The sequence below is a fragment of the Serinus canaria genome, chromosome 5, assembly GCF_022539315.1.
Source record: "Serinus canaria isolate serCan28SL12 chromosome 5, serCan2020, whole genome shotgun sequence".
Taxonomy (NCBI): Eukaryota; Metazoa; Chordata; class Aves; order Passeriformes; family Fringillidae; genus Serinus; species Serinus canaria.
This window is the reverse complement of record NC_066319.1, coordinates 32,893,593-32,919,629: the sequence shown is the minus strand read 5'-3', so window position 1 is coordinate 32,919,629 and position 26,037 is coordinate 32,893,593. Positions and strand designations below refer to the sequence as shown.

Below are 26,037 nucleotides of genomic sequence, written 5' to 3'. Positions count from 1 at the left end.
TTTATAATGAACATTAAATCAAAACTGGTACATGACTGATTAGGATTTGTATCTTGATAGTCTGACATTATCCAAAAAGGAAATGACAAGCATTCCAAACTGCTATGAGATGGTCATTGCTACCTTACAGTTTTTTAAATGACAGAAATTTAACACTAAGAAAGGCACTTAAGATAAGCCTTACACTACAGAACATTCAGGCAGATAATTCTGTATGAACACAGATTTTGTGAAATATTTAGACTACTTCAAAAGACGCAAGATGACAAAATAAAAACCATGCTGGGGAGGGAGTTTTTACCACATTTTTGAAAATTAAAAAAAAATGCTTACACATGCCTAATATGAACATGAAATGGGATCAAGAAGTTTTCTTGGATGTATAATGGTTTAAACTTAAGCACAGAAAAATCATGAATTAGAAACAATATCAATGACATTATTATCAGAAAAGCTTTAATTTTTAATTTGAATTTTACCAATAAACAATAGAGTATCTCTTCAAAAACAGAGGCTGCAAGGCTGCATCAAGGTCTACAAACAGAGAACAGTTTAAATATCTAATGTTGTGTTTTGAGCTAAGGAAAATCATAGGTATGTTACTGAAAACATAACCTTTTATGACAATGAAAATGTCTAATATTTTCCTTGTTCAGCCCACCAGAATGAACTTCTAATTATAGCTAAACAATGTGTAGTATTTGAAAAGTATGCAAAAATGCCAAACATTTTCAGTGATGGAAATTGTCTCATATAAATTTTCCATTCTATTTATTTGACATAAAGATTGAAGTTGCCTGACTTGACCATTCACCAACTAGTTTTAAGTTTTAGGATTTTGCAAAAAGACTGGGTTTTGTTGTTAAAAAAAGTTTGGCCTAAGTTCAATCAGCACAAATGATTTGTTACCAAGTCCAGAGAGACATAGTTAACACACAGCATCTTTCAGTGAGTGATTCCAGAGTTCACATTGCCAGTGTAACTGCTCACAGCATTTGACTCCAAACCTCAGAGCTTCTGACATTCAGATCTCAGTGAGTTAACTCATATAACTCTCCAACAAAAAACAATTACATGTTTTTGCAGAAAAACTATCACATGCTGATAGTGAATAATTAAATGTTCAAACCAAAGAGAAATGAACTGTTTCTGTGATGTATGTTTTGAACTTCTAATAGCTAGTCTGATTCTCCAGAAAAAATAGCTGTGTTACAATCAGGAAAGGCACTAATGGGGAATGGAGAAGGGTATAAAAGAATAATGCCTGTATATGAAGAAAGGTGGAGAAAAAGGGTTATTCTAACTGCTATTTTCATGTCTTGATTTTAACACTGGCTAAATGTCATAGATGTTCATGTAAAGGAATGTTTTTCACTATATACCCTGGCCTAGTAAGGTTATGTAATGCTTTGATTTTATGCAAACTTCAGTAAAAGCAGAAATTGCACCTTGCAGGATGATGCTCTGAATGCAGAACAAGATAATAGTGAAATTCATATGAAATATGCCATTTCAAACATCCTCAGAAAACAAAAAATCAGCTCAACACCTTCCCAACACAGGAAACTGAGAGTTAACCAGTGTACTCAATTTTAATTTTTTTTAAAGGAGGAATAAATCTGCTATAGGGAGCTGCTTTGATAGACCTTTGAAGGTCTTCAAAACTCTTGCTAATATGTTATTCTCTCAAAAATATTCCCACAATTCTGCTGTCTCCCATAATTCCTTGCCTCGAGATTCATCTGTCAACTTTGATGCATCTTTTAAAGTACCCCTCCAAGCCTAAAAACCATGACTACAGACCACAGAAGAGAACTCTTTGCTTTGAAACTATCTGATCAATCAGAAGATCATTTACCTGCAAGCATTATTTGGTGAAGCTAAAGCGGCACATCAACCAGCAGCATCTGAAGGCTGAGGCAGCAAAACGTCAACAACAAATTGTCATTGGCATTCCATTTATGAACCTTCAAACAGCATCAGATCTTTTCCATGGGAAACCAGATCAGGTCAGACTGGAGCTGAATATTTCTTAACAAGCTAACCATCAAAAGAACTTACGTTTTGAATAAAAAGGCTATCATTTGTTGATTTGAATATCAAAGGGATCCACTGCAAACTCCCAGTCTAGAAAAACCTCCCTAAGCTACACCAGACAGGTGTTTAATAATCTATTATTAAGGCACTATTTTAGGTTACTCAGAATCATAAAAAATAGCTGTAACTGTGAAGCTGCAAATGGGACTGCACAAAGAAATGAATGCTATTAACATACTATTAACAATTCAAAAGAATGAGTTGACATACCAATCAAACTTGTTAATTGACTGTCAATGGCCTGTCCCTGAATATACAACATGACTGCATTATATATTTCAAATGCTGACAGGAAGACAGTTTCATTTGCATTAACTTCATAAACTGATCAACAACCAAACTGCCACATACATTTATAATGGGAAGCTGAATCATTTCAATATTCATGCAGCTCTGTAATTGTAAATTAGGTGCTGGCAAACAATACAATACTGTACATATTCTAAAATATCCCAAATTTCTCTGACCTACTTTCTTTTTTATTTTAAAAGAGAAGTGGAAAAAAGTTGTCTCTTACGGGGACGATTATTACTTTAATTTACGGTTGATGCCTTAGGCAAAATTTGTTTGCAACCTAGTTTGCAGCCATTGTTTTCAACTCTAGATGTTTAACTGGTCCACAATATATAAGGCACACAAGGTGATGTAAAATTTTTCTTGCTTTGGTTCTGTGAAGTGTAAATATCATTAAAATACAGAGTAAATCTGTAAAAAACCAAAGTGAATGAAAATATGTACTATTTCCTTGCTATGACACAAAGCAGATGACAGCAGTGAAACCACTGAAACTTTCTAATTAGACACTGAAACATGTAATTTAAAGTGGAAAGTACTGTTCTTGCACATCCTTTCCTGTGTCCTAGAATTTACTGCCCTCAGAGGTCCTGTCTATATAAAGTATGTTTTCTAAAAATAGCTCATAATTACACCCATTCAGTTTCATTGGGATTGGCAGTGATAGCAGCTGAAATGGCTGTGATAGTGCTGCCATTTTAGCCAAATGGTTAGGCAGACATACTCTGAGCAAAGTCACAAATCATAGGAGTTGAGAGCAAAAGTGCTTGTGGCACTACCGTATTTCTGCACATACCTATCCAGTAGAAATGACCAAGGGCTGATAATAGGAGGAAAATGACACAAAGAATTCCCAATGAAAGGCATAGGTGAACATTCTTCATTTTTCTGGTTAATATCCAATCCTGCAACACTTAATAGCTTGCACTTCTTGCTGAAAAATACAGTTCTATCTAAACTAACAGAGAAGCCTTCAAATGCTGTCATTAATGACTGCATGCATGAATATCAATTTGTATGCCTTAACCATATAATGAAGATATAAAAGAAGAAATTTGTTTTTATTTGTTCTTGAAGTGCTACTGGCATATTTGTCACTGTCTATATAGAAATAGCAATAACTCAGTCACTTTGAGAATTGGAGAAATAAAGCTAAACAGAAACGTCGTAAATGAGGATTAAGTCTTGTGGGTCTGAAAGTGTTCCACTGAAAGCTAAGTAGTAATTGATCAAAAAATTCCATAACTGTCAGGTCAGTCACGTTCCTTCCATATCTGTATGACCTGGAGGTAGTATAAGTTTTAAACATATCAACTGTAAATGCACGTTGTCTTCTTTTCCCCTCTTTTATTACTACTACTTTCACCCTGTCAATCCAACAGTCACTTCCCAGGCTTTAAAGTTATTGCAAGAAAGAGCCAAGCACTACACACCAGCATAACCATACAGATATGATATAAATGTCCAATAAATCTGCAGTCATGGCAATCTTCTCCTGCATTTCCTTTCAGATAAACAATATCAGAGGACAATTGCTCTGCTACCTGGATGAGCTGCTGTATTTTAGATTTTATTATTTGTAAGACTAAGAAGCAAAAAAAATTCACATTTATTGTTCTAGCAACTGCAATTGAAGAGTCGAAAGACTAATAAATAGAAATATAAAATCTTTAGAAGAACTGAATATAGGAGCCACTGGGGTGATGGCAGTCCCAAATCATCCTAACTGGTAATCATGAAAGATTACTTATACTACAAACTAGATATTAGCTTTGATATTTTCCCTGAAGTATAAGCTGAGTAACTGTCATACTGAATAACATCATATGATGGGTACTGCTAAGTTCTTACACTGACAAAACAAGGATCATTAAAGCTTCAACATTCTTTCAGATAATCAATGTAATATAAGCAGTATGTGATTAAAAACACTTAAGACATGAAAAGTGTCAAGGTAAAGAACAGCTTATTAATCAAAGGATGTAGCATCTATAAATCCAGCCACATTTGAAGGAGCTGGTCATTTATTACTGCTGCTAATAGTAATACACAACTACAGTGAATTCAGTAATTCATGTTCCAAGATTTATAAACTTTGATCATAAAATATGTACACATACACAGCAAAAATACATGCACATATAAATATTACTGTAACAGAAATGGTGTGATGTATGCTCATGTTTCAAAACGACACTTGATTAATTCTAAGAAGCTACAATTTGTCTGCAGTGCTTCAAAATTTACATTTGAAATATTGACATTCTAATTTACTCAAACAAACATTTTCAATGAAATTTTCACCGTATTAGTTGAAATCTTTGAGATCCTAAATAGCCTGCAGCCAGCACAGCTTTTGTAGGTGGGATAAAAACTCCTGTTCTTGGGAAGAATAAAACTTTCTATTATGCAGATGAAGTCTCATCTATGTGGGAAATGGTGCTTTCTTGAAGATCAGCATGAGACTAGAAAACTAATTTGGACACAAAACTCGATTATTAAAGAACTCACGATCATTATCTTTTAATTGGATGGCAGGCTCCTCAAATTTAGCTGTCTGTAGAAAGCTCAGAAAACATTATGGACATTTTATAGGACATAAAGGCTTAAGTCAAATGAATACTGAGCTGCACTAGACCATTTGTTTTGTATGAGGGGGGAGAGTATAAGGAAGGTATAACCAGTGCTTTTGCTGAATGCATTACTGTCATTTGCTGTGTGATTAATGGCAAGATCAGGACTTGTATTATACTGTACTGCAGAGGTAGAGGGGTTCAAACACATAACCTTATTCCAAGTTTGTGACAAAAACAACAAGCAGCTTAACATAAACCTATCTGCATTTGCTATTTTTTACAGAAAATCTGAAATGAACAAGTAAAAAAAATGATTGTAAAAAATTTATTGTAACAAATAAAGAATTTTATAAAATTTTAGTGGATTAGATGCCTAACAAAGATATTCTAGCTTACATTACAGTTCTCTTTCCACTTCCACAGAAGAAAGACTAAATCACTAGTGCAGCTCTTAAAAATAGAGTAAATAAAAATCTATATTAAATGTCTCCCCCAGTTTGATTTAAAAGAAGAAAATATTAAAGGCATAATAGGTCTGCCAGGTTCCTGAGCAGTTATGCAATATCAGTCCTCATTTTGGGTGTGAAACTACAACAATATTAGCACATTGGCTCATACTTTCTTCTCACATACAGGCACCAAGGAGAGTGCAGGAGGAACAAAGAAGTAATTTCATAAAGCTAGAATATGCCTTGTATTAAAAACATAGTTTTAATACTAGTTAATTACTGAGAAAGTAGGAGTTGCATAGGCAGGAAACTAAATTATCAATGAATTCAACTTCAATTTTAGTATTATCACATAGGGAGACAAGTAAAAACTCCCGTATACATAATAACATATTTGAGATTGATCTAAATTGACTGATCAGAAAATACCAAAAATTCAGGATACATGTGGAAACTTCAGGTAGATTGGATGATAAGTGAAATATGAATGCATTTGCACTGTAAGTGCACATTTATACTTAGGAAGAGTTACCTAAACTTATTGGTAGGACATTTAAATTTAGGACAAACACAGTAAATAATCAAATTAAAAAACTTCTGCAAAGTTTTATTCCTTAACTTCCATGTTAGAGGACCTTTTATTTTTCCCCAAAAAATCCTGATACGTTCACGATATTGCTTTTCAATTGCTACACCTAATCTTCTTAATATATAAGGGATTTTTCCTGAGACGAGTTACAAACAGGCAAATTTGAAGTTTATACCTGCAGCTACCTCTGATTTATATTACCTGTGTCTGTAACACTTTTCTTCTGAAGGCTCTGCAATGCACTGTGTAGGTAAGTGATTTAAAAATTTTTTTCTGAAACTTACTCAGCAATTATGGGAAGTAAGTAAACAACATATTTCAGTGCAGGGATTATTTTTTCTTAATTTATCAGGCATTTTATAGGATAGTTTGGACAAAGGATGTTTTGCAACCACTGAAAACTTGTCATCATCCTATCTTCACCTAATTTCACATTTCATTTATTGAATTCAAATTTATTGCTACCTTTTCAGAATTTCAGAATAAAATAACCTTGCAGACTTGCTACTGTTACAAAGAAATCTGGAACTTCCCACAATCTGAGCCACAGGCAGAGCTGACTTAGATTCTTAAGGCAATTCCTCAAATACAGGATAAGATCTGACAGATTCTTTCACATGAGGGAAAGGCCTGGAAAGAAAATGTTTGGCAAATGTTTAGTAAGCTACTCATTTAAGGAATACTCAAATCCTTTCCATCCCACTAGTAGAAGACTGCTTTGACTGTCTCTAGAGTACCAAGTCCCAAATAAATCTTACGTCTTATAAATAAATCTCCCTTTTAACTTTATGTGCTCTTTGTCCAAAGGCTGAGATCAACCTAAGAACTCTGGAATTTATATATATTTGATAACATTTGTTGAAGTCCAATTTAGCATGACTAATAAAACTTTAACAAAGTTAAACCAGCAGGAAATAAAATCAAGAGTGTCTCATCTGGGTGTGTATCACGGAACAGCTGCAACATTTGCAAGCTGTATGACCCCAACATGACAAAAAGTAAATCAAACATTACTCAGTAATACAGTTGCCCTTAGTGCTGATATATTATTTACTGCCCTCAGCCAGCCTTCTCAGGAATCCCATTCTGTTCAATTATGACTATGACAATCCCCTTTCTGCAGAGGCAGGCAACTGGCATGTATGCAGAGAGGTAAATAGAAGCCTCTTCTGCTCATGGATTAGTCTCAACATTGCCAATCTTGCTTACTGGGCATTTGACCTTGATAGGAGCAGTTGTCAGGTCAACCCCCAACAGAAAAAACTCCCAACAATTTAGGGCTTTTAATACCCAATTTTCTACAGGAATAATGTAATTGCAATTTCTTTCTTAATATATTTATTTCTTTATATATTTCTTCATATATATATATATATATATATATATATATAAAAATGACTTTTACTGCCATGAAATTAGACTGCTGTATAAGTCTGGCATGTTAGAGATCCCAAAGTGATATTGATCATCTGTATCAGCTCTGTTTGACCTTGGACTGCTAAGATATTGAAGAGAGACTCTTTCTCCTCTACAAGCTAAGAGGGTTCTTTCTATCAGAGAGGCACTGGGTTTGCCTGTCCTAACTGGAAAAATCTGAATGAACCTAAAGATAACTACCTGCAGGTGCAAAAAATGCATATACTAGACCTCAACAGATCTAGTCTGCTTTCTTGCACAAACTAAGTATGTTACAGAATTTACAGCATCTCACAAACAACTCTAAAACTTGATGCAACTGTGGTCCTAAAAGGTTAATTGTGGTTTTAATCCATCTCCCTGCACACAAATTGGCCATTTTTCTAGAGTTCTGAGACTCCATAAAAAGAAAAATTAACAAGGGGGAAATATGGTAACAGAAATTTGCAGAGTAAGAACCAGTACAATTGAACAATTTGCCCAGGTCTGGAAAGGAAGTCTTGTATTTGAAACAGATATTCAGGTGATTTCAGTGAGCATCCCGTGATTTTTCAACCTTTCGTGTCCCACCTTACCCAGTTAGATCTTTTATCCCAGACTGATCTGAGTCTGAATTAGCAATAAAACAATGTATAGATGTCTAGCATGAGCCTAAGTAAGAGTAACATCACACGTTTTGGAACGTGGCAGGTGAAAGTCCTAATCAGATTACTTTCTTCTTTTGTTCTCAAAAAGATATTTAGCTGTAATTTATTCAAGTATGTTAAAAACATTTAATTCACAGCAAGGATTTCATAGTCAGGAAGTTTTTCCTGAAGGTTATGTGACTAATAGATCTGGAGACTTAAACAGAATATTTATTCACAAACGTACACAGCATCATCCAGAGCTCCTGAAGTCACTCTGTCAGTAAAGCTTAAAGTTATTCTAGGGGGACACCAGAGTTAGAGTCTCCAGGACAGCTGAGTCATTTGCTTCACAGCTGACAGAGTACTGCAGTGCAGTCTGAAATCTCACAGTTAAGTCAGAATTGTTATGCATAATGAAAGCACTAACCCAGTTTGAAAAAAAGGACAGAACATAGTAGTTTTCAACTTTTTTACAGAATCACGGTAGAAATAAACAAAGGTTCTACAATGATGAAACCCCAAGCTTTGCAATACCCATGAATTTGACAGCATGATCTCTGTGAGATACTATGGCACTGCTCATCCAACCTAACCCCTATGATGTGCTAAAATGTAAGCCCACAAGTAACATCAGTTTGTATATAGTTTGATCCTCCTGATACCTGAGGTTTAGAATCCATCACCTAAATAATCCATAAAAATGACCTTTGAAAATACACACAATCTTGTTGTCCAGTGTGTGTCTCAAGTGTGTCTTTAGCAGAAATTAGATCTCTAAGTGAAAGACTGTCACACCTGAAATTCCTGCCTGAAGTCCTAAAACTGTAAAAGTTTTCATTTTAAGCTCCCCTCAGTACTTCAGGCCTTGCTCACATGCCCACACTCCAGACCTGCCCACACTAAACATCTCTGGACACTCCCTATATCTAAGTGGCGACATGATCTACTAATTATGAGTGTTCTGTGTCTTCTGCCACAATAATAGCACAATATATTAATGTCTTTGTTCAACTGACTTAAAAAAAACTTACTACAAGATAGCAAACTGGAGAAACCTGACCTAAAGTGTACTTTCTGAACTCAGTTCCATGGTTCAATGCTACAGAGAAACACAGTCTTTGGTATAGCTGTTTTTTCAACTGGAACAAAAAACTGAAATAACCACAGACAAAGAAATGAAAATTACAACCATGGCATCACCTAGTACAGTGCCATGGGGAAGTTTCCCTTACATCTATATGTATAGCATAAATTTAATTTCTAGTTTTAAGTGAGTGCTATGAGGAATCTCAGTCAAACTAATAAAATATTTTCAGTAGCAAAAGCAGACTTCTTGAAATTATACATAGTAATCAATTGGCCTCTACATGAGTTAAAATTACAGTTTTAAGTATAAGTAAATCTCACAAGTGTATGCCTCAGCCCTCATTAGAAAACAATGAATATCTTTAAAATAGTTCAAATAATTCAAAAAACATCCCAAATCTTTCAGGATACTACTGCTGAAAAGTCCTGTAATTATGCTAAACTTTTAAATTTTTTTATAACTGATTATTATAACTATATAAGTACTTGATCTGAAAGCCTGAGTAAAGGTTAAAGATGGAATATAAATTTCTGGTTTTGGCTAACCATGAGCTTTTCAAAGGGAAGCTTAAAACCAGTATCTTTATGGATCTTCCATCTACTGTTTATTTTTTGAATATATTTTGAAGGCAGTATCTTTAACACCAGTACAGCTAAAATGAATATCTATATTTAGCACTTAAATGGCTATATTTTCATCACCTTTTTTGAGGGCCACATTTGCATCAAGACATATAAATAATCAAAATCTTAAATCAGGTAGCACACATGTAGCTATCAGAAAACCTGCAACATTAATACAGAATATTTTATATCTTCCTGTGAGACAAATGTGAAAAGATAAACCTGAAAAAAAAAATGTAATTGGGATTTCTCGTTTTTGAGCTATTATTAAACCACTAAAAGCTAAATGCATTTTTTTCTGAGAAAACAATCTCTTGCCAAAAACAATTCAGTAGAATCCTAGGTACTAAATTGTTGAGGAAAGATAGTTCGTTTCCCATTAAATTCCTCTGAATCTATAGAAGGCTTTGGACAAACCCTTGCAGTGATTCACAGGCTGATATAAATTTCAGAAGTCTATGCAAGTCAATTGAATGGGAGGGTAGCAGAAAAAAATCAAGTTACATAAACAGGCTTATCATTTTTTAACTTCGGGGATTTTTTTTTCACTTTCTTCTGTCCATAAATTTTACATCTCCAGAAATCTGTCAGCTCATCCAGAGTAGAAACTTCACACACACTTGTGACTATTCACATCTCAGACATGCCCAAAACACAAGTATGTATCAAGCCTACGATGCACACACAGAAGAGACTTCTACTGTAAGACTTCCCTAGAACGTAAGAACTCTGCACATGATGGGAGTCCTTCAGGTTTGTTTGAAGTTCTTCTGAATTCTTTTAATGGGATTGCCATCAACTTGACCTTAAAGCATCTTTATGTGCCTAAAAGACACCAATTAATTGAAAAAGCTGTTCAGAAAATTAAAATGAAGTAAATAAATAAATATCCTGAAACAAATCTTAAGTGGCTGCTGTTGTAATTACTGCTGTAAACTTTCAGTTTGAATGGAATTACCATATCATACAAGAAAACACCCTGGTAAAGCTAGAATATGAGCATGAAAAAAATAAACCCCAGCATTAAATCTCTAAGATTTGCACTGAATCTTTATCTCTCCAACTCCTTTTAAAGGCTGCATTCAATTTTTGTATCCCAGCATTCTCACATGAAACTGTTGCATATGAAACAACAATGTTTTCAGAGTGACATTTCATTAATATTTTTAGCACTTCATAGCAAACAAAAATTGCAGTCAGTAAAAAGATTCTTATACCCTGGGTAAATTTCTTTCCCAACCACTGCCAGCATATCACTACTAGCTGTTTAGGACTGAGCTGGTGTATAATGGACCAAAGTTTCACTCTGAAGTTTACTTACATAAGTGTAGCTTAGAGCAGAATTTTATTATTAAATCACATTCAATATCCAGAAAGTGAAGATGTAACATTGATGAACAAAATTAAAACTAGAGACCACAATAAATGCTATTAGTTATTCAACTTCCACATGAAATCCCATTTTCTAGAAAATATCAGTATCTGAATTATACATACCTACTTCTATAGTTTTGAGTTTCTCTTACATACAACCAGAGTTTCAAAGTTGCTTAGCAGCTCCCATGGAGAAATGGAGAGCTCAGAAAAATAGAAAATGTTAAGAACTGCAATCTTAATATGAAAATGCAGTTAGTTAATTACCAGTATGGTGAAAAGAAAGGATTTTTGTTTTAAATTACTGTCACGCTGAGCCCTTCAGAATGCTAGTTAAATGATGAAGGTATTTAATTCTTTTTGCAGAGAAACCTTTTTTAAATTCAAAAGGAAAGGAAAAAGAATAGATGCAGGAATAAAAATTGTGTATAGGGCTAGGAAACAAATATGGATGGCCACCTTTCCTGCTTAGCATAGAAAACAACAGAACTGTGATCAGACATATTGCATAGAGCTAAACTAAAGAAGAATGGCAAAAGTGGTGGTGAGGTGCCAAGGCAAGGAAGCAGCATTTCAGACCCTCCTCCATGATTTACATGTTCTGAGGCCCTGTATGCACATTTTTTAAATTACAGTAATTAACTTTTTGATACATTGAACAGGAAGGAAGGCTGGGGGAGCACACAGACAAAGAGGGATTCAGCTGAGAGTGTAATAAACTGAACTAATCACTTGGAACCTGCTCATCTTTAATCTGCTTTGGTCTTCCCTCTTGGGACGAGAAAGCACCACCAGTCATACTGGAGGTCTCACTCATCCATAGCTCTCTCTGCTTCCTCATCTTACTCTCTTTTCAATTTACAGTTTTCCATACCCTACATGAAGTACTTCCCAGAATAACACTTCAGATTCAGTAAATGAGATGTCTGCAAGTATGGTTGACATCTTAATTTCCTGCAACATTGCTGAGAAAGCTCACACTTAAATAACTATTTTATGGCATATCCATGTTATAAGAATAAATCAAAAGCTATTTATTTTCTGGAAATTTATTCCAAATTTTTAGGTTTAAGAAAAAGATTCTAGTTCAGAAAAAAACCCAAAAAAGTAACAGCTTTGAAAAATTATGCCAGATTAAACCTTGGCAATACTTGTTACTTTTCTCCAAACTCTCAAGAGCTAAATTAAAAATACATCTAAGTCAGTTCAACAAGTTAACTTTCTTTTTGCACAAACTACATACTCCTTAGTCAAACAAGAATAAATGTTGAAAATGTGCTCCTTTCTACAACCCAGAGCTACACTGCTCTACTTCTTTTCGCTATTTTGTTTGAGAACACAGGGAGATCTGTGGGAAAGGGACCTTCCACATTGCTCAGGAGTCTGAGTGGTCCTTATTTTTCACTTCACAAATTGCAATAATAGTAATGTCTAGTAATAGTAATGGCAATTTAATAGAGAGATGGTATCTTGAGCTGTATTCAGAGGAACACTGCCAGCAGGTTGAGGGAGTTGATCCTTCCCCTCTACTGGTACTGTTGCCACACCTGGAGTGCTGTGTTTGGTTCTGGGTTCCCCAATACAAGAGACAGTGTTCAACACCAGGCCACAAACATTATTATAAGACTGAAGCATCTCACCTATTAGGAAAGGCTGAGAGAACTTGGACTATTTTGGTTTTAGAGAAAAGCAGGCTCAGGAAGTGCATCTCATTATTATATATAAGTAATTGAAAGGAGATTGCAGAGAAGATGGAGCCAGGCTTCAGCAGCGGTGCCCAGCGACAGGACTGGAGGCAATGGGCACCAAGTAAGACACAGGATGTTCCCTCTGAGCACCAGGAAACATTTTTTTACTGTGTGGGACTAAGCACTGGCAGGGGTCACTCAGAGAGGTTGTGGAGTAACTTTTAAATGTCCTTGAAGATGTTTAAAAGGCATCTGGGCATTGTCCTTGGCAACCTGCTCAGGGTGGCCTTGCTTGAGCAAGACGTTGGACAATATGATCTCTAGAGGTCCATTCCAACCTCGACCATTCTCTGATTCTATGGAATGTCTGTGTGGACTGGGAGATGAGCAGGACATCTGTAACTCACAGCTCCATCCCACACCCTTCCACATTTGAATGAATGTGCCTCAGACATTCCTAGTCACTAATACTTTTCCCCTTGTTTCCTTGTCTATTTGCTACTCTTCTCAATGCTAATATCTTCTGTTTTATTTTCCATTTCTTTTTCCTTCTCAGAACAATGCAATACAGAAGCAGCTGAAATGCCAACAGACTGAGCGCTGTACAAATTAGCTGTGTGAGTGCAGTCTAGACTCAATTTCCAATCTATGGATTGTGTCTTCCCCCTCCCAAATTCTCTAAATAGTTTTACTGTAATGCTGTCACTATGTTCACTGTGTCTTACCTACAAATGATATTACTTCTGCACTCCTATTTTTCTCCCCTCAATCCTTTTCCCATTTTTACAGGCCAATTGAAAAGAAGAGGCAGAGGACAAACTCTTTGTAAAGTACTATCTGACCTAATTGTATTTTTGTCCTGTCTACCAGAAGAGGAATGACTGCCTCCTCTGCTTCCTAAACCTAGGAGCTACAGTAATCAAATTTTATAAAATATAATTTGAAATTTCTAGAGAATTCACAAATAGTCTCACAACTTTTAATATATGCTTTAGTTATGAATTCCCAACAAAGAAAATTACTTAGATATTTTGGTTCTCTTTGGTGTTTCATAGTTATATAATTACAGGGGTATTATTTATATAATATTTTCCCCTTAAATATTTACTTATTGTATGGAATCATAAGGTTTGAGATTTATATCTCAATATCTGATATCAAGACAATAAAGATCCATGCTGTTCTCTTGCCTTCCATTCTCCCCACCTTCTCTTGAGCTGGGTGACTGCCACAACATACTAAGGATGCTAAAACCACAGTTTATTCCAATGTATGCCTGCAGACAGGGATTTTCAGATGTTCAGAAGCTGCAAACTACATTGGAAGCTCTAAGGAATCAGAAGGAGACAGGGAGATGTACTATAGAAGAATTGAATCTGAAGAATCTCTTAATTTAAGAATTCTAGGAATAGAAAGAACACAGATCAACCAGCAATTTCTAGATTGAATCTGCACCATGAATAACTGGAAAAACAAAACTGTTTTTTTTTTTTTTTTTTTTTTTTTTAAATACATGCAGATAACCTACGCTGGAAGTGACCAAAAATCAGCAGACAAAATTCTTTTAGAGCAAAGTAATTTTCAAAGAACAACAGTTTCGGTGCATGAGCAAAGTCTTCTTTTCATTCTTTTTTCTGAAGATTTCCAGATGTGGAAGCAGTTCATTTTTCCTTCTGAAATCCTTATAAATTTAGAAAAAAAACTTTGCAGTTTTCTTTTTATGGGCTTTTATTCTTCCTTTTGAACATTATTTATCCTTATTTCAGCCTTTTATGTATTTTAGAATGTCCCCTATTTAAAATAAAATTACACCAAATATCTCATATTACATACTGCCTTTCTCCAAAGGTGATTAAAAAAAAAAGAAATTTGTTAATTCTACCCAACATAATAAGCTACTGAATGGTGACACCACATGGACCCTATAAAATGTGCTAAATGCATACTCACCATCAGATTTGGCAAATAAGGAGAAAAATTACCAAAACAAAAAATATCACCTGTTTCCTGTATACTTCCACAGCTTCATCATTCACTGGGCATACTCTCACAAAATGTCCCGTGAAGAGACTATCATAATTTAAGCATTTTACATAGCTCCTGTTATCAGAAGGGAATCCTATGGACATGTTTTAAATCCATCACCAGATAGCAGTAAACTTCAAGAAGAGCCCAAATGAAAAAAAAAAATTGATTGGAATCGAGATCAAGATTAAGTTAATAGAAGTATTAAGTAGCAGTTGTAAACAGAAACTTACAAAGCTTCTGTATTTTTCAATCAGTTCTGTGTTTTGAGCTCTGCTCTCATACCATGAGATATTGTATTTCTATATTCTATAGTTAAGTCACACAGGAAAATAAGTGATCTTTTGCTCTGAATTTTTTAAATATTACTTACTAAATCAAAATTATTCACTCATCACCATCAGGCTGCAAAACTCAAAGTCAAGCTATATTAGTGAAGTGACCAGCAGACAGTGCAAAATATTTTCTGAAAAATATCAGTAAAGGAGCTACAGAAAAACAAGACACTTGTTGCTTTTCACTCAGAAGTTACCAGACCATATCTTAAGAATAAAATAATAACCAACTTTTAAATACAGGAATGCAAAGATTATTTATTCTGTCATTTAAAAATATAATCAGCATGTATAACCCAGCAAAGAGATAAAACCACACTCAGGCTTCTAAACATTCTTTTTCTTCACATGTACAGAGCAATACTAAATGATACAGGATTTGAGGTTTTGATGCAATAAAAGATACAGTCCATTTTTTATCAATCTGACAAGATATAGGGGCCTTTACTTGTTACAGAAATTGTATTTTTTCTTCACTGGTACCACATATCAATTATGATCACTGACTAGCATAGCAATTTGTCTGCAAAGTTAAAGCTGCAAACTGCAAAAAAAGAAGTGATCAAAACCTCACAGAATTTATACAGAGAGCTAATATTTTGCAGACAAAAAATATTTTGACTGATTTGGGCTGACATTATTAAAACACGTTTCTTTTTACACAGAACCCTATAAATACTTTCTTCTAAACCCCCACATCAACACACTTGATCAAATTGTAACTGTGCCGTGCTTCTAGTTTCATATGCATCTTGATTTTAGGTACTGGATGTTGAAAGATTTATTTATGTTGAGGTGTACCCTAAGGTAAATCAGTTTTCAAAAATCAGGATTCTACAACATTAACCATCTGAAAGACAGCAGCCTGACAATCAACCTCAGGTAGGAAGAATTATTTGGAACCCACAGACAGTAAAGTAGGTCCTAAGAAGTGACAATTTCCTATTTATTTTCCCTCTTTTATTTTGTTTTTGTTATTAGACCCTCAACTCACAAATGCTCAACTGTCACAAATGATCAGCGTTACTGAACCACCCACATTAATCTGTTGTTTGAAATCTATAAAGAAAGACAAATACAGGAGACATTGCAAAATGTCTTCCTCAAGTAGAACCAGATATTGAAATGATAAATAACATAGCCTATGAGCACTAGTTATAATGTTCTTGGGCAAAAAAGATTTCTAAATATCAAAGACTGTTGCTTCATTGTCAGATGGTCCATAAATAAACCATGGTCAATTCATGACATTGGACCTTTTCTTCTTGCTATGCTACTGTAAATAAGTGTGTTCCCCTTGCCTGTCTGAATTCTACATGCCTATTTCCAGAAATGCCGCAGCATGTAAGTAACACTGTCATGTCCGTTTTGTCAACTACATGCTGATTATCCTTTTCTATCTGCAGTTTGGGAACATTACCAAGGTCAGAAGCAATCGCTCAGAAAACTGATCCTGAAGCTCTTGTGTCGGATAATTTCTGTAAGGAATTTTCATAAATAAAATTCACAATGCAATTGGTGAAAGATCCACCCTTCTTATATACTACAGAAAAAAAAATTGTGCCAGTAACTTAGCAAGTACATAGTCAATGTGTTCATTACTTGCATGTAATCCTGTCTTATTCCAAAAAGACACAAGTCTAATTTACCATTACCACATATAACTTCCATGTGTGTCTGGGCAAATGCCCACCTCCTTCAACTCTCCTGACCTCCCCTCTTTTTTTTTCTTCTTCTTTTTTTTTTTTTTCTTTTTTGACAAATTGGTTATGAGGCATTTACAACTGATGCACATATCGCAGAATTATTTCTGCCGAGTTTCCTCCATGACCTGCCCGTGGGACATGACATGCTCTGAGATGCATCGCTCTATCAAACTGAATCTTTCCAGGACAATGCAAATTATGACAAATTCCATCATCCCGCATTATGCGCTTCATGCTAATCTTCCTAATTCGAGAAAATCAGAAGGGCTTGCTGTTCTGCTGAAGGGCACGTTGTCTGAATGAATGATGGTGAAAGAACATCCACAATCCCCTTCATCTTCTAATCCCAGCTGTGGCCACCTCTGTCCTAAAATCACTGAACTTTCTATGTCATTCTTGCATCAGAATTAACTCAGGATCAATCATATGACAAAGTATAGGGAATAAGAATGATTTTTGGTTTTGGGCTTCAATGGCAGTAGATCTTTAGAAAAGCATTTTTATTAAAAGTTTCATCACAGACTCTTCCTATTTCTTCTAGTCTGCCAGACTTTCACAGTAGGAGTGCAATCTCCAAGTTAAACTGCCTCCCAGAGTGGACTTTGAAACAATTTCAGCTATAGGTTTCAGGCAATCTCCAGTCTTGAGCACTTTTGTCTTTGGGACCTTAGGCTGCTGTCTCCAAGCAAAACATTAAGCAGCAGCAGATTCCTCAGAAAGTCCGCAAGACAGAAAACTGCTGCATCTCTGAATCATTCTTCACTGGCTCAGAAGGTGGCAGTATTACCACATGAAAGAAATTTGCCTTCTCCTAGTATTCAACATCCACATTGCTGAAATAAACATGTTTAATTCCCAAAGAAGCATATATTTTATCCTGTGGCATAATTTACTTATAACATTAAAACTCAAACATGGAGCAATTTGTAGCAATAACTATGATTATGCTGTTAGTGGCCCAAATGTCACTGTCTAGATTAGGCTAAATGATACCTAGCACCAAAGAGCTTCTGTGATTTATTTTTTATTATCACTGGTAGAACTTGTGTGCTTAAAAGGCTTCCCATTCAAATTATTCAGTCTTCTTTATGACTGAGGTAATCATAGAAAATCTTATTAAAAATTATAAAAGTCTTAAATCATCGCCATGCTTAAAACATATAAATGTTTTGGGTAGGCAGATATGGGACTTGGGATTTAAAAATAAAACTTTACAGTAAAAACAAAATGCATACTGCAGAAGTAGAATTAAAATCTATATAATTTTGACAATCTGCAAGACTGAAAATTAAAAGAGTTGAGAAACAAGAAAAGCTTTATGAAGTAAAATGTACATTTGTAAACATTCTCAGAAATATTAATAAATATGTTTATGAAACTATTTCATGGAAAAAGAAAGAGCATTAAGATTTTAGAATAGTTTTTGCCCTAATTTTCCTTACTTTAACATTTTAACTAATGGAATCCTTTTCCTATCTATTTCTATAGCCAGAACATTTCAATCAACAGAAACTGTCAATATTACAGATAATATTTCTTCTATATCGCTACTTCAAATAAACCTAGAATTTTTATTTATGAAAATTGTAGTGTAATCTATATTCTAGTTCAATGTGCTTTTCAGAAGGAGTAAACAAACACTCAGTAACCAAAATGCAGGCAAGTTTTGTTTTGCATTTACAGCCTGTGCTTTAATAGAATCTTGCATAATTGGCCTGATGTTACACTGAGTCTTCATACATGCCTAATAAGTACATAGCACAGATCCACATTAAAGTATTACTAAGAAGAGACAGGAAGATCTTTAGCTTTATACTTCATTCCCAGCGAGACCCAAACCCTCAGAGGTAAACGACTATGTGAGCATCATTTCAGCAAAAGGCACCGGGCACACCCTGTGCATGCTGTGGCTTGTTGACAAGAACCAGGGCAGGCAGACACCAATAATACATGAAGTGCGGTTCAGAGGCAATTAGGATCAGTTGTCAAGGCCAGGCCATTAATGAAAGAACATGTCAGAGGAGCTGGAGACTTCAATGGTTGAGGGCAAGAAGGCGATTTAGTGTGACAGATCGAGTCCTTCCAATGTCCTCAGTGGTACATGCTAATACCAGCCTTAACAACCTTTTGTGGCAGTGTATAATGCGACTAACATGGACTTTGATTCAGCAAAATGACTGCTGCCACTGTTAGTCTGTCTCATTCCAACAACAGTAAAAGCACTGCTACAAATAATTACCCACTTCCTTCTCCCCCCTTGTACACTTAGTGCAGCAGTCCTTTATGCATGCCATACTGTTTCTCACTGGAAGGTCACAACGTTTATCATGCTGCTTTCTTTTCTTTCTATCATGCTCTTTTTATCTGTTAATATAATCTGAAATTATCCTGTAAAACAGTTTTGTTCAAGTAAAAGGAAATTAACTATAAATGCAACATTACCTCATGTGACTAATAACACAGAAAGAGCAAACCAAACTGGTCTGAAGGATTCACTAACTATTCTGTCAATTATGCAAGGAATATGCTGCAACATGAGATAAATATTCATCTTACTTATCATCTACTGGATTAAATATATATGGTAACTTTTGCAACCATGAAAATAAAATCCTGAAGCTTTATATATAATTTGGCACTTGGTTGTTTTTCCCATTGTTACTAAATTAAAATTACTAGTCAGCACTACTTATTTTTATAAAAACTTACAGACTCTAAATTCCTAATACTCAATTACAGGATAAAAGGACACAAAAATTTAGAAAAAAGAACCTGAAATAGCAGTTGTATTGTAGTCACAATATTAAAGTTGGGGACATCACTGAAACAGGACATATTTTCTTTACAGAAGACCTGATCTGTTTCTCAAACAAGAGTTTTCAAATAAGGATTTCACAAACCATTTTCTTAATTACATTACCTAATTTCTTAAAGTATGGTCCTGGTATTAACTACCTCTTTCAAGATCAGTTTCTCTCTAAGGCTTCAACATTCTGTCCACATAAGAATATGCTATACCATGCATTTAGGTTTGAGAAATCTGACTTCAGAAATTGCAGGATTAAAAAAAGGTTAGTCATATTCACCAGAATTCCCCAAATATTTCAAGGGGGAATTCATTGATTTGTCAAAGTAAACACTGTCCTATCAATGATAAAAATGACTTCTTGAGCCCTATTTTATTCACCTTACATCAGATGATGTGGTTCTCCCCTATCACTTCTGTCATTTGGCTATGCCTGAACTGACCTTTCTAGAGGCAATACTTATCTGTGAGTGACAGGAGAAACTATCTCCAGCAGGATGAATTTCCTTCTCTCTCTTCATTTCTCTACACTTTGCCTACTTTCTGTCTGACTCATTTTAGTTTCTCCTTTTTTTTCTCCATTTCTTTTTTTATGATTGTACAGCTAACCTCTTCTTAACCGACCTTTGTAAACATTCCCTTTTCAACCCGTAGTTTTAACCTTTTCAGCATCTACGTATTTGGTTCCCTTTTTTTTTCTTTTCAACCTTCTCTCTGTAAATTTTATTCTTTGCTCTTTTCCATTTCATTCTCTCCTTCACTTTTTCACCTTTGCCAGCTCTTCCAACTGAAGTTAAGAGAAAAATTCCCCTGACTACAATATAAGTATGCTCTAATGCAAGTATTTAGCCCTGGATATACCACCAACCTCAGTGAATCCAGCATAAGCAGCAATTGTTGGTGTTTACATGTTCAGAATCAGTGGTATTTCTTTGATGGAATAATGTATAAATCATGGGACTGCACTGTACTACAATTACAGGTCCATGGTGCATTATGAGGAAGATGAAGCAGAAATATAATGGATAAAGCAGTGACTTCACACATTTTAACTACATATATTGATTATTTTAGATTGTGGTAAGTATGTACAAATGAGTTATATATAACTCTTGGCATATATACTAGGAATAAACATTAAATTAAAAAGTTATGTATGTGGGTAACCTAGATCATCTTTAAGATTTGGATTCAGATTGGCATTAAAATTCTATCCTTAAAATTGTGGTGTCCCTACAGATATGCCAATGATTATCCTAACCTTCTTTAGTAAGAGATTAGACATAGGAAAAAAACACGGAGAGTATTACCAGAGCAACATTTAAAAAAAATCATTACAGTATATTGCAGTATTTCATAAAGTAGAATCAAGAGATCAGGACTGACATTTAAATAATATTCTAATTGTTCTGTACCTTTTTGTACTTCTTTTTCTTTCATGTGACTACAATGACCTTCTATCAAAATTCTTTGTAAACAATTGCTTTGAGATTATTATTCTGTTTTGCAAATATTTATAAAATATTTCCTACACAATCAAACAGTATTTTTCATTTATAATCTCCAGTTATAATGATATGTTAGTGGATGGCTTGGAAATAATTACCATAAACATAGGAATGAAAGACACAAATATTTAATACCATGAAATTCTGAAATTTTACAGAATTTATAGATGTGAGACATCCTTTTGAGGAATTATAACAAATCCTTTCACAAAAATTAATTAGACTTTAACAAAAGTATATAGGAGCATTCTTAAAGCAATTTTAAGAACTGAAGACAAAACTACAAGATGTGCATATTAGAAACTGCAATATTTAATAATTAAGATGTTTCTAAACTGGAACTATTTTCAATATCCAGGAAGGAAGGAAGGAATTAAAGCATAGTGGTACAAAAAGCCTCCTAACCTTCCTTACCAAATCTAAGTACAAAAAATCACAGTGAAAGAAGTATGAAAAAAAATAATATACCTTCCTGCCTAATACAAACAAGTCATACTTCTCATCCCCTAGGACCACAAAATAAACCACAGTTTTTAGGATATTTAGGGGAAAATAAATTCAACACTGATATAAAGCTCTAGCTGCAAAGAGAAGAAACAGGTCACTAACACTATGTACTAAAAATATAAAAATATAATCTATGGAACTTTCTCTAAAAATGTGTATCTATTTATACAACACAAACTTGATCAGAACTTTGGAGCTAACGCTCTTATTTTTAACATTGATTGTACTGCAATTGCAAAATACAAAACCTCTCAACATTAGCTCAGCGTGCTTACTTACAACCAAGATATGTTTCAAGAAGCAATGCATGGCAACATGCAATATATGACATGATTTCACAGATTAACATGCCAGAATCCGTACAAATAAACTGCCACAAACTCAAAATACAAATACAATTATAATTTGGGGCTACAATAGAAGACTGATAACCAGAAAATAATTTCAAACAAGAAATAACCATGGAGGAAAAACATATAAACTTCTGAAAACACTTTGGTTGGCCTTGAAAACAAACAAAAAAAAAGGAAGGGATGTCAAAAATTGTTTTGTGGTGCAGAGATATCAAATCCTGGCTCTTTAAAAGAAGAATCTGGGCATAGGCATGCATTAAGTTTGGTTTTTCCATTTTCAACTACCCTAAAATGCAACAGTCAGGTTGACTAAGATATCTTCCCTTGTATTGAAAATGTTGTTCTGCATCATTACAAACAGCTACTAAGAGAATGTTCTGAAACAGGATTCTCCCACAGGATTTCAAGGCTGACTTTTTTTGTTAGGTTGAGAGTTTGTGGTCAGAAGCCGTACAATTGAATTCAGGGATAAAATGTGTTCAATCCCTGAAACATTACACAGAGTTGAGTTGAAAGCTGTTCCTCTCCAACAGCAGAAATGCTGGCTTAAAAGAATGACTTTTTTCCAAGTCTTTATGGTGGTAAAAAGAAGCTTAGTCAACTGAAACAGAAGGATGAAAACTATTTGTGATCCCTTGGATTCAAAAGGAAAGGGTGGGGAAATGAGAAAGCAGTTAATAATCTACCTTACAGGGTGGATGTCTCTTCAAAATCCATGGAAAAAAATCCCCTACTTTCAAGACAACTACTCTGCTTGCTTGCACTGCCTGTGGGAGATAGGTCCCATGTAGTTTATTTGAAATGAAGAAATTCAAGTAGGGGAACAGTATGAAGAGCACAGTGCTTCAATTCCCCAACTCAACAGTCTCTGGTTTCAGCAGTAAAAACAGCTAAAAGCATTGAGGTTTCACATTTAAAATAGATGACAGAACACAGACCAAAACCTGGTTGTAAAAAAAGAGCTTGACACATTTTTGAGGTTCAACAGTATTTCAGTGTGTAATGATGTGCAGGGCACTAATTTATCACAATCAGTTCACCTTGAACTTTCAGTTCTACAATAAAAATAAAGCTATGCTTATCTGAAGATGATGGTGTCTCAGTGAAAGAGAGTTTTTCCACAGAAGGTATGGAAATTACTAAATTGATGTCTTGAATCATCTAGTAAGTTTTGAATATCTTCTCATAGAACCATAAATCTGGATTAGAGTAGAATATATCTATTATGAACTGTAGGAATAAAGTGAGGAGGAAAGAAGGGTTGGTCCATGTGAGTGTCCAGTAGTACACAGCAACACAAGGCATCCTTACAAGTGGAATTTGGGCAAACCTAAGTCAGCAGAAATATCAGCTACACAAGGAACACCATCATTGTTTCTGTATATGTTAATGAATGCCTAGGGATGAATTATCCAGGGCATGGCATGGCTCACAAACAGTTAACCTAGTGAAAATTCTAAGGGAAGGAACATGAGCACTTCAAACCTGTCACAATAATCACATAACTGAACCTCTAGAGAAAGAGACAATGTTTCAGTTACTGAGCTCAACCCTCAGGCTCTCATGCATCAAATTCACAGACGAAAACAAACTGGGATGGGGGATGGAAAGATTTGTGGTGCCAAAATGCCAAGATAATGTAGTGGACTTAAAGAAATTTGCCAGTTGTGAATACATAATCTTAAAAAAGATGTCTGAAGTCCAACTAGGACCATTCCTGTAAAACATAGTGAAGCAGAACATGAGAAGGTATGAATAATGTGCATGTTGATAGGAATTAATGTGGGTGACTGGTCTGAAAAAATGCAACAGCTTTTGAAGCTAAATACGAGGTAAGTAGACCTACCAAGGTATCAGTTGTACTATCTTTATAGGAGCAGTGGAAACTATAGAGAATAGGACATTTTAGGAGAGGATGCAAAGGAGGAAAAGAGAAAATACCACTTAGGAGAGACACCAAAACCAGTAGGTTATAGCCTCTAAAGCATATAGAGGTTAAGAAAAATAATATTGTCAACAACAGCATGTTTATAGTAGAATTAATTTTTCAAAATTAGAGTACAATTACTGATTCGAGTCTTTATTCTCACCTTCTGAAGATATTTTTATGAATTTCCCTTAAGAGTCAATACTGAGAGATTACAGAATGATTGTATTATTAGAAATGCTTACCTGGGTAATTTTTGTTCTCTAAAGACTTCCAGTACTGTTCAATCTGGAGTATACTGGTGGCTCAGTAAAGTTACCATGAAAACATTTGCAATATATTACAATTCTGGAAGGGCTGGTATAGAATACAAAGACATTTAATAGGTCTGTTGCAGGGATTATTTACTTTAGAGATGTCTTGGCAAGTTTTTCATTTCATGCTCAGGCACACTCTTTACTCATTCAGCGTATTTGGTGTTGCACACCATTTGCTTCTGCTGACAAGCTCAGCAAGGCTTGAGGGCTGTTTGAACACCAGGGTGGATGGTTCTGAGGAGATTTTTCTAGAAAGAATTTTTTTTTTCCCCAAAGTAGGATCTTTTTTCTGTTATAGACTTTAAATGTGTAATGAAGATCTAAAAATTCAATGGACATATTTTGACAACAAATTATTTACTAATACTATATTTGTGTGGGTTTTTTTCCAGGAGAGGTTCTATTGATAATAAACTCATTTTAGATGACTGAGACAAGCGTGTCACATGTTCTGCTTAAAACAAATGTTTTATTTAAGGATCTGATTGTATATTGCATCTATTAACAGTTTGGCACAGATTTTTGTTTAATGGAAATAGGTGGGCTCATAGGTGGGTTTTTCTACATATATTGAAGTTTTTATGCAACAGTCAGGTAACTGATGATAACATCTAGGAAAGTAATATTTATGCAGAAACATTCCAGAGATGGCTTGGCAGGAAGTTGATAATTACTGAATTTGTGGTGGAAACCAATAAAGGAGTCTAAATTTCCAGTCAAGATAACTTTTGCATGTGTGTACCTCAGATTTGCCATGATATCATGGTACAGTTATTTAGAAACTATTTTTAAATGCAGCCAATTAAAGGGTTGGTTTATTTAGGGCAGGGCTCTATTCACGTTTATTGTTCTATAGAATCTGGTACAGTTGAGAGTAGTGACAACAACGTAGTTGTTCTAGTGGGAAAATAGAGATATGTATTTAAATTTTTCAACACTTTGGTCTTTTTCTTTTCAAGTTTCAAGCATTTCCCATCAAGAGGTGACATTTGGTCGTATAGACTGCTATAGTGCTTCTACAGAGGCACTGCAGAATACTATAAGGCTGTTCATCAATAGGCTCATTCTGCTATGGAATCTGTGGAGAAAGTCTCTTGTTCTCTGTGGAATTGTTTTTACATCAGTGTCAGACACATGGTTTATGATCACAACTGTGTCTTTTGCTGTTTCTGGCTTAACCACTACTTGGGCATTGAATCTAAAGCACTTCTCTCAGTGACAGTTTTTGACTGTGGTATTTATTGCTGGTTATTACAAAGCCATATCTAAGACAGTCAGTATAACAGTTGAAGGTGCAATTTGGTCTAATATAACATTTTTAAACCTATGCTTTTATGATACTGGTCATCTGGCACTTGTGAGATGAAACAATAAGACTAGAAATGCCTTAAAAATACATTTTTTAAAAGAAAGTGATGAAAAAAAAAAGCTCTCCTTCTCTTCATAACAATAATTATTCCTGTGTTTCTTAGGTCAGAAACACTCATCTCTGCCGAGGACAGAACTGATTACCTTGTTTAGGCTGCTAAGCTAGTAGAATAAAAAGAATGTAAATAAGATATCCAATGTAGAATAAGACATCTCAAATGAAAGTGGGATTAACTATGGCTATGGATATTTTTTATACAATTGCTTCCTTTTTATTCTTATTCCTTAAAACAGAATTTTAAATTGATTTTTGGCATCAGCTCCTCTTAAAGAAACTAGGAAATAAATCTGACTGGAGAAGAA

General features: G+C 34.8%; 1 protein-coding gene across 6 annotated transcripts in view; it reads right to left on the bottom strand.

Annotated features, from left to right (window-relative positions):
* DPH6 (diphthamine biosynthesis 6) overlaps nucleotides 1-26,037 on the bottom strand; it is a 186,088-nt gene that overhangs the window by 69,949 nt on the left and 90,102 nt on the right. Inside the window, exon 13 of one of the 6 annotated variants that reach the window (XM_050975615.1) lies at nucleotides 14,353-14,613. The exons of the other annotated variants lie outside the window; for them this stretch is intronic. Within the exon in view, the coding sequence (XP_050831572.1) occupies nucleotides 14,602-14,613 (12 nt within the window). The 3' untranslated portion in view covers nucleotides 14,353-14,601. Of the gene's footprint in view, nucleotides 1-14,352; nucleotides 14,614-26,037 lie in introns of those variants that run through there. 6 annotated transcript variants of the gene reach the window in all.